General features: G+C 39.1%; 1 protein-coding gene across 6 annotated transcripts in view; it reads right to left on the minus strand.

The window, feature by feature from the left end:
- The window catches only part of LOC103129987 (sickle tail protein), a 69,167-nt gene that overhangs the window by 48,206 nt on the left and 5,348 nt on the right, over nt 1–15,613 (minus strand). For 4 of the 6 annotated variants that reach the window (XM_016665588.1, XM_016665586.1, XM_016665587.1 and 1 more), the window contains 7 exons: nt 11,811–12,102; nt 9,289–9,556; nt 7,331–7,639; nt 5,356–5,460; nt 4,789–4,826; nt 4,526–4,692; nt 2,513–2,688 (listed from right to left, as the gene is read on the minus strand). In XM_016665588.1, coding sequence (XP_016521074.1) covers nt 2,513–2,688; nt 4,526–4,692; nt 4,789–4,826; nt 5,356–5,460; nt 7,331–7,639; nt 9,289–9,556; nt 11,811–12,102 — 1,355 coding nt within the window. The remainder of the gene's footprint in view (nt 1–2,512; nt 2,689–4,525; nt 4,693–4,788; nt 4,827–5,355; nt 5,461–7,330; nt 7,640–9,288; nt 9,557–11,810; nt 12,103–15,613) is intronic. The other 2 variants (XM_016665589.1, XM_016665584.1) reach the window with 1 other exon arrangement.

Raw genomic sequence — 15,613 nt, forward strand, 5'->3', positions numbered from 1 at the left:
TGCAATTTGTTTTGAATATCTAAAATATTCAAAACAAATTGCAGCTTAGAAGGCTGAAATGCCTAGGCACAATGATGCTTAACACACTATTGATTGGTTTTTGCAAAGCAGCCATTCATTTTCCCTGGCACTAACTGGCTCATTGCCCTGCGACAGACTGGCGATCTGTCCAGGGTGACCCCGCCTCTCACCCAAAACGTTCGCTGGAGATAGGCCCCAGCACCCCTCCCAACCCCACTAGGGACAAGGGTGTTAGAAAATGGATGGATAACTGGCTCATGACAGTCATGACATTAGCACACCCTTCACTGGATTAAGAACCATCCTGTAGAAAGGGAGAAGCATCAAGCTGAAATGGCTTGGCAGAGACTGAATATTTTGAGAAAATGGAAACTGTCGGGCCCCACCTCTCACCCGGAGCGTTAGCTGGAGATAGGCCCCAGCACCCCTCCCAACCCCACTAGGGACAAGGGTGTTAGAAAATGGATGGATAACTGGCTCATGACAGTCATGACATTAGCACACCCTTCACTGGATTAAGAACCATCCTGTAGAAAGGGAGAAGCATCAAGCTGAAGTGGCTTGGCAGAGACTGAATATTTTGAGAAAATGGAAACTGTCGGGCCCCACCTCTCACCCGGAGCATTAGCTGCAGATAGGCACCAGCAACCCTCCTGACCCCACTAGGGATGAGGGTTTATGTATGTATGTATGTATGTATGTATGTATGTATGTATGGATGGATGGATGGATGGATGGATGGATGGATGGATGGATGGATGGAAACTGTCTGGTTCTGGAGTTGTTTAGGGTTTTTTTTTTGCCTGCTGCTTCTTTGTTCTCACTACTAGATGACGACCGGAAGCTGCTCCATGGAGAGTTTGTCTGCCGACCCTCCGGGTGTGTCCACTCCTGTAGACTCTCCGACACCTCTTTGACACCTGAGTGTTTGTCTATTTTGAAACGGTCTTGCATGTTCTGAGCCTTCCCCCTGAGCTGACTGGGAGAAGCTACTCACCTGCAATCCTTCTTGTGATGTTGTGGTTGTTAACGATCGGATGCCCGAGTTCTCCTTCATCTACTCCTGTCAAGACGTTAGTCAAAGTTCCCGATTCACCGTTGGCCACCAGTCCTCTCCGCCGAGTCAGAACCTACCTGTCCTCCCTCCAATGCAGCCTCTGGTGCCTCCTCCAGGAATCCTCAGTCTACCACTCCACTGGAACTCAGGATTGGAACCCCCTTCCTTTGTGAAGAATCCAAACCCCCCCAGAACCCGCAAGTTCCTCACCCCAAGCGAAGCTCCTCCGATTCTGAAGTAAGAACGTTCCGTCCTACTGGTCTGACAAATCCTATGTACCTTGAATGCCTCACTGATTTCTCCCTCTTCTCCACAGAGAAAAGAATCACACAAACCCCTGCTTATCCAGTTCAGAATGCATCTGTTAATTCTGTTTATTAATTTGCATCTAATAAACAGAATCATTTTATCTACTCTCCTCTGGTGTTCTGTATGTGAGTCAGGAAACTGAACTCAAACATGACAGAAACAAAATCCCTTCTAACAACATTATTCTATTGAGCTGTGATAAAGAGTGTATGTATTCTTCATCTCACATTCAAGCTCCAATACAGTAGACAATACAGGACTTTGAGAAGGGAAGGTATGTTAAATCTTCTGCAGAGCCAGTATAGGAAAAGGGCTCTGACCATAGTGAGAGACAGGGTAACCACTGGCCTGGTAAAAACCAGTGTCTCGTTCTACGCTTTGCTTCATGCGCAGGGTCTGGGCCCTGAGATTTTGAGAAATGGTGGCTTCCTGAGAAACGTGACCTCTGTTGAAGTTTTAAATTTCACCCCATCGCTAACGTTTGGTACCAGTTTGGCCCTATGAAGCTTACCACAAATTGCTTTTGCTGTAAACAACCATCCTCCACTGTGAATCGAGGAGCACCGTGCTGAGCCAGGTGACCGTTAACATTAATTACATATTTGGAAGTGTGACCAACTTGATTACAAATTTACTGCAATTGCTAAAACTACAAACACACTGCAATTCTAAACCATTGCATAAAATCAACATCATCATTCACAACTTCTCCTTCTGTTCACTGATTGGCCAGTAGAAAATTTAATAGTGGAAATCAAATAAATGTTAGAAAGCCCAGACTGTCTGTGAAGAGATTTCAATCAAGTGTAATTGTATAGGAAGGCAGTGACCAGGCGAGATAACCACCTTTCTGCATCAAGCTGCAAATGCTGAAGTTCTTGTTCAGCATTTGCATTTTCAGCATTTGAAACCTATTATATGTCTAAATAATTGGTTTCCAGCCTAAACATATTCACTGAAGTAAAATTAAATTCAATAATTTGATGACTTCTTAGGTCTGGTCCAGCAGGATGGCTTTATTACTGGTGTAAATGTTTTGTAATTATTAAAATGCTCACTTGTGGAATACCTGACAGAAGCTTTAAGAGTTTAAATATATAACTAATCTTGAAAATTCACACTTACCTAAGCTGTGTGAGGATTTTCTCCTCAGAGGTGAGGTAGTGGATCCTGTCCTCATCCATCTCAGCTCTCTGTCTGTATGCTGCATCCTCAAATTGGGCCAGCTTCTCACACATCAATATCACCAGCTCCGGACCTGCCATACGCAGCATTGAACTCACACTCTCCATGTTGGATAGCTGGAAGACAGAAAATGTGGTTGCCTGACATCAGCTGCTTACGTCTAGACATGCTGATTCCAGAATTGTGCTGCTGACAGAGCCAGCATGTTGGAGTAGCTGTGCTTCATTGAGATTTTTTATGTTTTTCACACATTCATTCCTGCTTTTTTTTTGGAGGAAAATAACTTATTTGGACAGCTATACCTTCTTGTTTTGAATTTTGTGTGGTTGGACTGATTTTTGGCAATATTTTTATTTTTCCCATTTTGTTAAGATGTGCAACCATAGCTACAAAGTGGTTTATAACAGAGGGCAGCTGTTCAACATCTGAAAAGCTGAAATAGTACCACAGCTGAAGCCAGAAATCCCAGTGGAGTTGAAAAGGAGGCATCGTGGATGCAGGGCAGGAGCAAAGAGGAGAGAGAGAAGGAGGAAGTTCAAACCATCTCTACCGTCCATCGTCATAGGCAACGAGAGGTTGTTAGCTAATAAGATGGATGAACCTCAAACCCTGACAAGGACTACGTAAGAGTATAAGGAATGCAGAATAATGTGGTTTACGGAGACATGGCTGCAGGATTGTATCCCCAACTCCAACATCTCTCTGCCAGGCTTTACGAGCAGACAGAGATTTAAAGAGCATATTTGTGGTAATATCTGATGATTTTAATCATGCCTCACTCTCTTTTACACTGCCAACATTTCACTAGTTTGTCAGCTGCTCCACCCGCGAAAACAAGATTTTGGATCTGTTTTACACTAATGTCCTCCTCTGGGGAAATCGGAACATAATCTTGTTTTTCTCCTCTCTGAATACAAACCCCTGGTGAAGAGGCTAGCTGTTAGGATGGATGTTACGAAATGGTCACAGAATGCAGAAGAGGTCCTCCAGGCTTGTTTCAATCAGTTGAAGCAACTGATTGGACTACTCACTGCCAGCCACATAGAGATGACATCAGTGCCATGACTGAGTGTGCGACTGACTATATAAACTTCTGTGTGGACAGAACCATCCCCACCAGAATAGTGGTCACTGGATCACCAGTGACCTAAAGGAACTGTTAAACCAGAAACACAGAGCCTTTAGGGAATGAGACAGAGAGTTATTGAGTATGCAGAAGAAGCTCAAGGTCAAGATTAGAGACAGCAAAGAGAAGTACTGGAAGAAGCTGGAGAATAAACTGAAGAGGAACAATATGAGAGATGTGTGATAAGGGTTCAAGCAAAAGGAGGATCAGACAGATGGAAGTCTGGATAGAGATGAACGCATTCTTCAACAGGTGCAGTTCAGGAACAAGCTCATCATCATCCTCTCCTGTCTCCAGCCATACAGACATCCCACCTTCCTCTGACTCACAGCTTTCCTAAAAAAAACCTCAGATATTCTTTTTTCCCCAAAGTTGGTGGTGCCAAGAAATTCTGAAGGGCGTGCCCAAATGTACGGATGAGCAGAGGGTTTAAGTGTGGTTGTGACCAGGATAAGGGAATGTTGCCAGCTTTGCGACTTAGTGAGAAACAAGGCAGATCTAACAGAGATAAGAAACTAAAGAACACAAATAACAAAACCCAAAACAAATGATTCAAGAGCCTAACAGCAAGTAAATTTAGTAATATTTTAGGTTTCTCATATTCTTTGAAAATTTAACCCTTTTTTCTCTTATAATAGACTGAATAACCCAAATTATTGCTGTTATAGCAACCCATTACTCTCTTGGGTGGCTCACCACATGTTAGTGGTGATGCACAGAATAAGTAAAAAATTGATGAAAAATGGATAACAAGTTACAGTATGTTGGATTTTAAAGAAATACTTGTGATAACTCTCAATGCAGTATTGAAATATTTAGCTTAGTACCTGTAAACACTTGAGTTGACTGAGTTGCAGCCGCAGCTCACAAATATGTCTCTTCACAGACATCAAGTTGTGTCGCAGTCCACCATCAAAGGGAGCGACCCCGAGGGCGAGAGGAGTGGGGCTGGAGCTTTCAGTCATAGCAGTCATCTTTGACTCAGATAATGCCTCTGAAAGTCAAGAAAGAAGATTTATTAATCTTCAGGATGTTCTGAAGAAAACAAGTATGCCTTAGGTAGCAGGTGTCCCTGAAAATAACTTCTCACCAAGTCGATTGCTGAGGAGTTTGTCTTCAGGACTCTGACTAGAAAACACAAATTCACACTATTTTCAGGAAGGTTCAATGAAGCTTATTCAAAGTGAGTACTATGTGATATACCCATTTATAAATAAAAATGTATTTTTACTTCAAAGAGGCAGTATTATGTGTTTTCCAGGCACATAGTGCCATTTCGTAATACAATCAAGTAACTATTACCTTCAGCTGTTATAAAATTGCTACATATATATGTTAAATATGACATACAAGAAATATGACTTTCATATTTAACATCTTAAATTTGGGCTTAGAAACTGCAGCTGTGAGGAGGAGCTGTGTCTCGAAGGCAGCGCTAGATCCGCTCAGGTGTTTTGCACAGCTGGATGGTCACCATGGCCTTAAACAATTTCTCAAACATGGATGAAAGAATCAAAGCAACACTCAAGGTAAGTGTTTGATGAGGGAATAACATGATGACAAGAAGTCATGAACCATCAAAAAGGTTGATGTAAAATATTACTGCACCTTTAATTATTATATTGTGGTAAATTGCACCTTCTGTAGACAGACAAACCTGATAAGGTCCTTTTGTCCTAGAACATCTGACTTCATGGACAGAGCGTGGTGCACCAGTCCTGCTAGACTGGCTATCTGCTCTTCCATGGCTCTCATTCTCTCACTGTAAAAAAACCCCCAAAAAACAAAAAAACTAATTCATATTCAATCCATTGGAGCATTTTTGTTTATTAAAAGCCTACAATCATGGTGCTGCTAAATTCAGGTGAGTAAGTTGTTAGTCGGCAATAAAATAAATGGCAGCACCAGGTACAGTATTGAGATGCATTAATACATGACAGGACTGACTCCCCTGTTAAGGCTACAGAGATGACGCACCATATTTTATTAAATACATTTGACCATGTGTTGATATTTATTTCAAAAAATGTTCTAGTTTCAACAAAACAAACCATGTTGAAAGCATATAATACCATGAGATGCTATTTAGAGCCATGAACACACAGACTGCTGTTTTCCATCTTGACATGTCCCTTCCCTTGAAATACATTGTGTGTATATATTGTTTTTCTTTCTTTCTGCATTTTTTTCGTCTTGCTCTCGGTGAAAGTGGATGCTTTTTTTCTTCTCTTCAATCCTCCCTCATCTGCCCCTACTCTTTGCTCTTGTGTTCAGTCTGGCTATTCTTTTCTGAGCCTCTCTTTGCATATTTTCTGAATTTGCAAATTATGGATCTGGTCAGCTGGTCTCTCAATGCAATGAATCAAATTTCCTTGACAAGAAGACTGGGCAAAGGAGAGCCCTCTTGCCCTGATGGGACACATGGTGGTGGATACACTCTGGATTCCTGGAGGAAGTGGAAGACAGTGTGTCTGTCCATACTGTCGGTCAAGGATGTTGAAGATGTGTATATAATTGGGTTTCTGTTTTTTGGAGTTGGCGTTTACCTGGCACATTGTGAAATTTGGAAAATGTCAGCAGCTGTTTGGGCCTTTGAGAGACTGCCTTATGAGGCTGACCAGAGCCACAAACTGGATGTGACTCTTGCTGAGAATGACAGGCCACATGTAACTCCCTGGCGAGATGAAAACGTCACTGGAGAAGTTACTCGCGTGGCTCAACTGGACTGACCATATTTCAGGTGTTTCAAATTTCACCAATGAGTTGCACCAGTGAGACTCTAAGGCAAGTGAAAGTTCATGGAGCCTGCCTGACCCAAAACAATTGCTACTATCTGGATCAGAGTTGGGCTTGGCAGGCTGACTATATCAAATTCTCCTGGATGTGATGTAAAAACAACGCATTCTGAATCACTCATACATTCATTCCCTGGACACTGTGGCCTCCTCTCACAGTACAAAGATATCCATATGTGGTAAATTACCTCAAAATGAATTAATCTGTTTAAATTGCACATACTGTGTCTGAGAGAGCAACCATGTATAGCTACGTGTCTCTGCCCTGTAGCTGACTGCTTGATTTAATATGGATATTGAAGGACTGCCTTCAGCTACGTGGACACAAGAAAATGGTCTATGTTCACATCTCTCTCTTTGGATTCTGCTCCCACTGAGCAAGGAAGTGATGCCCTTTGACTCCTCCCTTACTCTTTGGCTTCAGCTGACTGGTTTTGCAGATCCAGCGATCTATTTCTTCTCTTCACTGCCTGGGACCAATACTTGCTTTAACTGCCTCCAGCAGCAAGGTCGACTCCTGCCTTCCCTCTTTCAGTTTTGCCAACCATTTAGAAAATCATCTGACGTGTTTATTCCTGTTAATTGTTGGTAGTCAATGGTATTTTACTGAGTGTAACATGAGTGATTTAAGTCATTATTGTAACTTTAAGTAGTACTGTTTAAAAGAAGAGGGGTTGTTATTGTTTGTGTATATGTCCTGTGATAGTTGCTGGTTGAAAACCTTGAATTCAAACCTCAGTTAAAATGCCTTAAAAGCTTCATCTGTACAGACTAATACAAACTAATGCAGTGAGGTGACACTGTATATAAATATGATAACATAAGGCACAGGCTCACCTTTGGACATTACAAGCAGTAATATGGGCTGGAAAAAGAGTTTCAGGTTGACCCAGAGGACTGTCAAGAAATACTGATGAGGTAGAGGATGATGAGCCTCTTCTGTTTATTACATCCACTGTGAGCCCACTACTGTTGTGTTCTAGGGAGCGGTGAATAGGTGACACACTCTGTGGAGACACTTGGCTTGCACCTCCAATCACCTGTCCATTGAACATCCTGACTTCATTCCCTTTGTGAGGGGAGGGCGGAGGACTTTTGTATCCGAGTGAATGAATCTGACTGTCTCCATACTTCCTGTTCTTCTGTCTGATAGAACGGGACAAAAAATAGACAAATAAATAAATATTAGATTGATTCACAAACAGTGCAAACATTGTCCTCATGTCCAGAGTGTGGACAGTCCCCAGCTGGAATTCTAACAGATCCAGCTTATTAATTTCATGTGTTTCTTTTCCCTTACATCTGAAATTTTCCCATAAAAGTCATTTTCAGGTTCATAACAATGCTAATTATGAAAACTAGAAACTCCCAGAGGTTTACTGGATATAATTAAGGTTAAGCCTTCTCTGTCAGTGAAGTACAAGTACTATGAAGAGACCACTGGATTTAACGTTTTCAAAATGTCTGCTTAGCTAATTTCATTCTTTGCATTGCATCAGCAATGCAAAGAATGTGTGCATGTGTGTATAATGTATGCATTATACAGTGGCTTGCAAAAGTATTTATATCCCTTGGAATTTTCCATATTTTATCACTTTCCAACCACAAACATAAATACATTTCTTTAGAATTGAATGTGACAGACCAAGACAAAGTGGTAAACAATTGTAAAGTAGAAAGAAAATTATAAATTTCTTTCTACTTCTACTTCCATTTATACACTCAAAACATTTTTACAAATAAAAACTTAAAAGTGTGGAGTGTAAAAATATTCAGCCCTCTGAGTCAATACTTTACAGAACCACCTTTTGCTGCAATTCCAGCTGCTAGTCTTCAGGGTTTGTCTCTACCAGCTCTGCTCATCTTGTGACAGAAATTTTTGCCCATTCTTTTTTGCAAAAAGCTCAAGTTCAGTCAGATTAGGTGGATAGCTGGACTTCTTGTGGTTTTCTTCTTGCCGCTCTTCCAGAAACATCACATTTGTGTGCAGTGATGGCGAATACTTGTCCTGTGGACAGATTCCTCCTCTGAGCTGTGGATCTCTGCCTTTGGTCCAGAATCACCATGGGCCTCTTGGCTGCATCTCTGACCAGAGCTCTCCTTGTTCAACCTTGGAAATCCTTTTACAGCCTAAGTCTGCTTTAAACATCTCCACAGCTTTCTCCCTGACCTGTCTGCTGTGTTCCTTGGACTTCATGATGCTGTTTGCTCCCCAATATTCTCTGAACCTCTGAGGCATCACAGAGCAGCTGGATTTCTACTGAGATCAGATTACACACATGTGGACTCTGTTCAGTCATCAGGACATCAGGAAACTTCTGAAGGAAACTGGTTGCACTCAGAAAAAAGGGGGGTGAATACTTTTACACACCACACTGTAAAGTTTTTATTTGTAAAAAATGTTTTGAGTCATGTATAACTTTCTTTCTACTTCACAATTGTAGGCCACTTTTTGTTAGTCTCACATAAAATTCCAATGAAATATTTATGGTTGTAATGTGACAAAATATGGAAAAGTTCAAGAGGTATGAATATTTTTGCAAGCCACTGTATATGTATGAAGTTCTTCTGAAAACAAAGTCTGCAAAGTATTGTTAACCTTGAACATACTACTGAGAGACTGAATAAACCTGGGAAAACTCCTCTAATATAATTCAGTTGATGAGAGGAGGGCTAATCAGGACAGTGTATGCACATGTACTTTTTAAAAGAGTCAGCATGTACTTAGCATCTGTTTCTTTCCCTCAGTGCTTCAATGTAGCTGTTCAAAGTGATAGTTAAGGAAGTCAGCTTACCTGCGAAGAGAGTTGCTATGGTTTTGAATGCTTTCCCCATGGACCATCAGGGGTTTGATTGAGGCTCGGTGCTGTTGCAGCCCACCAGGGATCCCAAGCACCCCTACCTCTGCTGTTCCTCCAGTTAGCATGGGAGGACTGCTACAATAGGAGGAAATGCTGTGGTGACCTCTTCCTACTTCCACTGAGGCTGAACGGTAGTACTCAGGGTAATGTGATCCACCATTTCCACGCAGCACCAAGGCTGTGCTTTTACTCATGTCTCCATCTAACACACACATAAACACACAGAGGCCCATGAAAAAGTTTTTAAAGCAGAAAGAAGTGCAGATCTGAGCTTTATGTATTGATTACAAGCACAAAGTTCAGCTTTTAGAAATCATGCAGGTAGAAATTTCTACCTAAAGATCCTTGCAAAATATTCTCAATAGAATTGCTACAATTTAAATTCATAGAGGAAAAAAATACATCATGTTCTAATAACAGAAAAGATTAATATAAGCATTTATTATTTTTCAGGTAGTAGTATTTTCCTATTGGAAATATGAGGAAGAGGTTTACAACTCTACTTTCAAACTGACTTAAATTGCACCAGACCTTTTTTTCTGTCTAAGAAATCAGTTTGGCTGTTACTGGAAAATAGCTGCAAACAAAGACAGCCAATGATTCCCTGATTTGATATCAATCTCCATTCATTGTTATCTTTGGGCTTTTCAATATTTTCTTTCATTTTGTTGTGTAGTCTTGGTTTTCTCAATCGTCTCCATTATTTCTGTTCAATGCTGCCCTATCACACATTGTCTCCATGTTTAGATGAGTAACCTACTGTTGATTAGTCCATGTTTGTTACTCTATTAACTATTAACCTGTACATGCCTATTTTCTTACGTTTGTAGGCCCTACCTTCTCAGTTAGATTTAAACTGTCTGGATTTTTGGGTTGGTTTTGCTTTTCATGTTATTTAGCTTTATGTTTTAGTTCACTCTAGTTTAGCCCTTCATGGTCCTTTTGATAATATTATTATTTGAGGTATTTAATGTAATTAGAATTGTCTTATTGCTTTCCTTATTTCCAGTCCTTTATAGTGTTATGCTTATTCTTTAGTTGCTTTAGGTTCTGTCCTTGTTTGTTTGAGTCCATGTCAAGCCTTCTTTAATGACTATAGTTTAATTCTATTTTATCCCTCTAGTTATTTCTTATTTCAGCCTCCCTGCAGGGTTTCTAATAATGTTTATTTCTTAATTTGATCACCATAGGTTCAGTTATTCTTCCATGTCTGAGTCTGTATCTTTCTTTAGTAATTCTAGTTGGGTTTTTCTTTGTTTAGATCTTCTAGTTTCTCTTGCTGTGTGTTCCTTAGTTCTTATTGTTAGATCAGCCTTGTTTCTATTTAGGTTCGGTTTCCCTCATATCTTTCTCTCCTAGTCCATCAGGTTTTCTTTACTCTTAGTGTCTTTTGTATTACAAGTATTTTTCAGTTCCCTGTTTCCTCCCGTTTGTGTTCCCAGCAGATCTCCTTAGTTTCCCTGTGCCACCTCCTCCCCAGCCCTCAGCCAGCTGCTGTGCCAAATTACTCACACCTGCTATCACTCTTCTCATTTAGGCCATTGTTCCCATTACTACCTCCCAGTACTTAAGCTCCTCTTTTTCAGTCACAACTCGCCAGTCCGTCTTGTTACCCTGTTTGTCTCCACGCTCGTCATTCCCCCTGTGTTCCTTAGAATCTTTTCGTGTTTTGGTTTTGCTTTTGTTTGTTTTTGTGTTTCCCTTGGATGTTCATTTTTCATAAGTTAGACTCTTATTTTGTTAATTAAATTTTCTAAACCACACCACATCATGACACTGTCAAGTTTGTTGTTTTTAAAGGCTTTGCTTTTACTGTGACAACCACTTTTAGATTTTAAATTCACATCACTGTCACGTGACTGAAAGAACTGAAAAAGAGAAAAGGTTCAATTTGAGCTTCACACACCAGATCTCTGGTTCAACAAACTCGAATTGCAGATGTTTTAGTAAAACCTGATGGAGAGTGCATTACAGCTAAGTGATGCTGCAAATGCAAATCATACCAAGATTATTGAAAATAGATTGAAGGAGTAACTCCCCTGTAGGCTTCTAGCTGGTTTTGGGCTGCTGGCCAGTTTATTTATTCATATAATATTTACAGAAGTTCTTATTTATTTCTGACCTTTAAATGTTCTACAGTATGGCACCTCTATGGTATACTTTCTTCTTCTTAAATATTTATATTTTTTCAGTTATTTCATTCAGTGATTCAGTTCAATCATTTTAATAATTCTTCCTGCATTTGGATCCTCAACAATCTTGTCATAAAGGCACATATTTGATTATATTCATTATGTGCATATATATTTTGATTGTTTAATGTATATTGTCCACAGTTCGAAATAAATAATTTTATTAGTTTATCTTGAATGTTGCAGGCGTCTGGTTCATTATTTTTGCCAAGCCTCTGAACTCTTCCACACCCTGGTGGCTCATTACAATAACCAGCTTCTCACCAGGCTTTACATCCCTTCTCTCCAGTATGGCACTACTGCTGGAGAACACGGTGCTGGACCGCCCTCGCCCCGGCTGACATTCATGTGGTATTGTGGTACTGCCTGGGTCTACCATTCCTATTTTTCCGAGGAAGCCACCTCCACCATAAGCCGGTCTGGAAGGAGAGGAGGGCATGGAGCGGACCATCAGTGGGGACATTGATCCCTGCAAACTGTGCAGGGTGTTGCGGCCGGATGAATGCTTGCTGTGGATCGGACTGTGACTTCCATACAACACCTCCTTAGATATCTGCTGAAAAACAATGAAATAAACGAGGAAAACTAATAATATTTAGAACTGAGACCAATATTAATCATGTGAAGCCAAACCAAATTCTTTTATGTTTTACTGTCCAATTACAAGGTGAAAAAAGAAAAAAACAAAGAAATCAGATAATGAATGATAAGCCAAATTTAAATCAATAATATAAATTGTATGTTGACATTAAATGTTGTTGCTGGCCCTTATTGCATCTTTACAGACCCAGAGACTGATATCTGTTGTACAGAGAGAAAAAATTCAAATGAGCAAACAATGAGATTCATTTTTGTTTTTCCAAACAAAGAGCTTCAGAAGACTTAAAACCTCAGTACGTCACAAAAGACATTTTAGAATTGGACAGACCCATATGAAGGGACAAAGCACAAACACTTGATATGTTTGTCCATGTGTGTTTAGGAAAGCCATGAGGGTAATAAGGTAAAAACTTCAAGAGTCAACATGTTTTCATGAAAACAGTGAAAAATACTAATACAAAGTAATTATGTGTTTTCTACCAGTCCATGTGATTAACAGCCCTCTTACTTAATATCCACGTTTCTACTAGCTCAGATTATAACTTAATGTAGTTATTATAACCGTATGGATGATATGCTTCTCTATTTCACAATGTTAACAGTTGGCCATTTAAGCACAAGCAGATACTTAGAACTGTTATGCCTTTCTTCAGCCGAACAGAAACAAAACTTAAGTTATTATCCGTGGAGCTTCAACACAAGAGAAGCTGTGTGTTGAACTAGAGTCAACACACAGCTTCAGTTATTACAGCTGGAAACTAGAGATCAGGCCTGATCCATATAAGCCATAAAATAAACCTTTTCAAATACACATCTGTTGCTTACCAGGCTTAAACTGCTGCAAAATCAACTAAAAGATAAGACACAAAATATCATTATAAATCATTAAAGTAGTACATACTTATCCGTGTTTAATATTAAATGCACTCAGTTTGCACTTTCTAGTGTCGTACAGCAGTTCATGCCTTGCGTTTCTATAAACACTGAAGTGCAGCACTATGACATAGTGCTTTGATTTCTATACACAGAGCCAACATGTCAGGACTCATAAGCTCTCAGGCGTGTGAAAAGCCAACCTACAGTGGAATCTCAACTTAAAACCCACCTGCTTAGAGCTGCTTAAGGCTAAATTAGGGTTAGAGTGTGGGTTGTGATGTCTTCGATGTTTTTAATGTTTTTATCTTTTCTTTTTATCTATTTATTAATTTCTTTTTATTTCTCTTTCTCACTGTTTCCGAGAGGTTAGAGTCCTTGTCAAACGGTGTTTTGACTAAAGTCCAAAGGGTTGGAGTCCCAGTTGACGGTGTCTCAACTAAAGTTCTACAGCTTTTTATTTCTCTTTCTCACTGTTTATTACATGCTGTTTTTATTTTAATTATGTAAAGGACTTTGAAATGCCTTGCTGCTGAAATGTGCTATACAAATAAAATTTGATTGATTGACTGATCCTGACCAGCTACAGGAGAGGAGGCTGTCCATCAAGCTACTGTTCCACCATTAATAGCCTGTGACTACAAATTTTCCTTCCAAACACTATTAACCTTGGCAAATTTCATTAGCTTTTCCTTCACATGCAAATCCTCAGTCACCTCTAACTAACAAATCCAAGTGAGCCTCTAACTGAGGATGATGAGCACATTCTTAGCCTTTCTGTAGTTTTAGTTTTCTAATACCATTCATGGTGTTTGAGGTCGGTTTTGATCCTAGTCTTAAAATTAACACAAATAAAAGTACTCAGAATGTTTTTATTGCCTAATTTGTTTTGTAACTCTTGTTTAAATTATTAGGCTTTCTTTTAATCAAAAATGGGTTTTAATATTTTTAGTGTGATATCCAGTGCCTCTTTTTTCAGCTTTCACCACATTTTCAATTAGAAAAAAGTAAAATGATCCTTAAGAGAATGGCATAGATATATATATATATATATATCTGATATTATTGAGGACTATTAGAAAACATCTTTTGAATAAATATATATATATTTTTTATTTTTAAAATAATATTAACTAGCATACCTAGTTAATAGGTATGCTGTTGGTGTTGATGTAAGTGATAAATGGTGCACTTCTCCAACAGGCAACAGTTCTCTTGGATCAATTTACGATTACAATCTGATTGAGGGTAAAAGGCTGCAAATAGTAAATCTAGATTAGAAACATAATCTTTCAGATATTATCAAAGTTCAAAACAGCATTTTACAATTTATAATAGACACATTCACATCTAATCACAGAATTGCTTAGTTTACTATATAGAAAAATTGCTGAAGGTGTGGTGAAAACCTAACATGCATACCATACAATAACATCATTTGTTAAAGAAGTAAATTAGAGTACAGTAAACCTCCTGGATTATCTGACATGTACTGTTCCACCATTAATGGCAAATAAATATATACAAAGTATACTAACATCATGCTTGTACCCATTTTGACTTTATAACTTTAAACACATTTAAATATAATTGTACCACAATACACTTTAAAGAAATATATTAAATAAAAGTATACTTTAAGTGAACAAAATATGTGTATCAAGTGTACCAATGAAACAATATGCTTTTAAGGATGTTTTGTGTATATTTTAATATATGCTCAAAATAGATTTTTTTAAATTCACTTAAAGCTTACTTAAAAAATAAACTATTAAATATACTAAAATTTCAGTATCTTTTAGATTACATCTCAGTGTATACTTTAGGCTAATGAAGTATGCCTTTTTAGGTGCCTAAATAATCTTTTGCTATTTTGTTAAAATGGCAAAGAATTAAAAAAATAAAAAATAAAAATAACACTCCTTAAAGTGGAGTGTTAACCGACGGACCAAGTTACGTGCGGAGAACACATGTGAAGAGAGTGGTGGTGTTTGACACGTGAAGCTTTCTGGAGATTCAACCGCAGCGAATCAGCAGAATTTTACAAGCTGTGTGACTTCGGTCACTGTTATGTAACAGTTGATAATTCACATCATGACATGTAGACAGCTTTACATGTGGGCTAGCCCATGTGCTTTAACACTACTTAATGTAATGTTTAACTAAGTAAATAATGTGTTCAAACCTCAAAACATCAAAAGTTGACAGTTTAGTGGCAGAGGTTCTACAACACTTGTCCTTAACACTAAATGCAGCAGATATCTTCATTTTCACATCTCTTCAAATATACTATATAATATCAGTTTTTCACTAAAACACGGAAGCTGTCTTTACCCAATCCATTTTCAGATGTACGATGTAAGATCTATTAGTGAACGACATTAGCTGGACATTAGTTCTGGGGATGCAGAGCAGAACCAGAACCAGAACCTGAGGGGTCTCTGTAGGTCTCTGAGCTACAGGGAGCCAGTGTAGGGACTTTAAAACTGGTGCTATGTGCTCCATCTTCCTGGTTTTACTGAGAACGTGAGCAGCAGCATCTGGATCAGCTGCAGCTGTTGGGTAGATTCATTAGTCAGACCTGGGAAGACGCT

This window comes from Poecilia formosa, unplaced genomic scaffold, assembly GCF_000485575.1.
Source record: "Poecilia formosa unplaced genomic scaffold, Poecilia_formosa-5.1.2 Scaffold595, whole genome shotgun sequence".
In the NCBI taxonomy this organism is placed as follows: Eukaryota; Metazoa; Chordata; class Actinopteri; order Cyprinodontiformes; family Poeciliidae; genus Poecilia; species Poecilia formosa.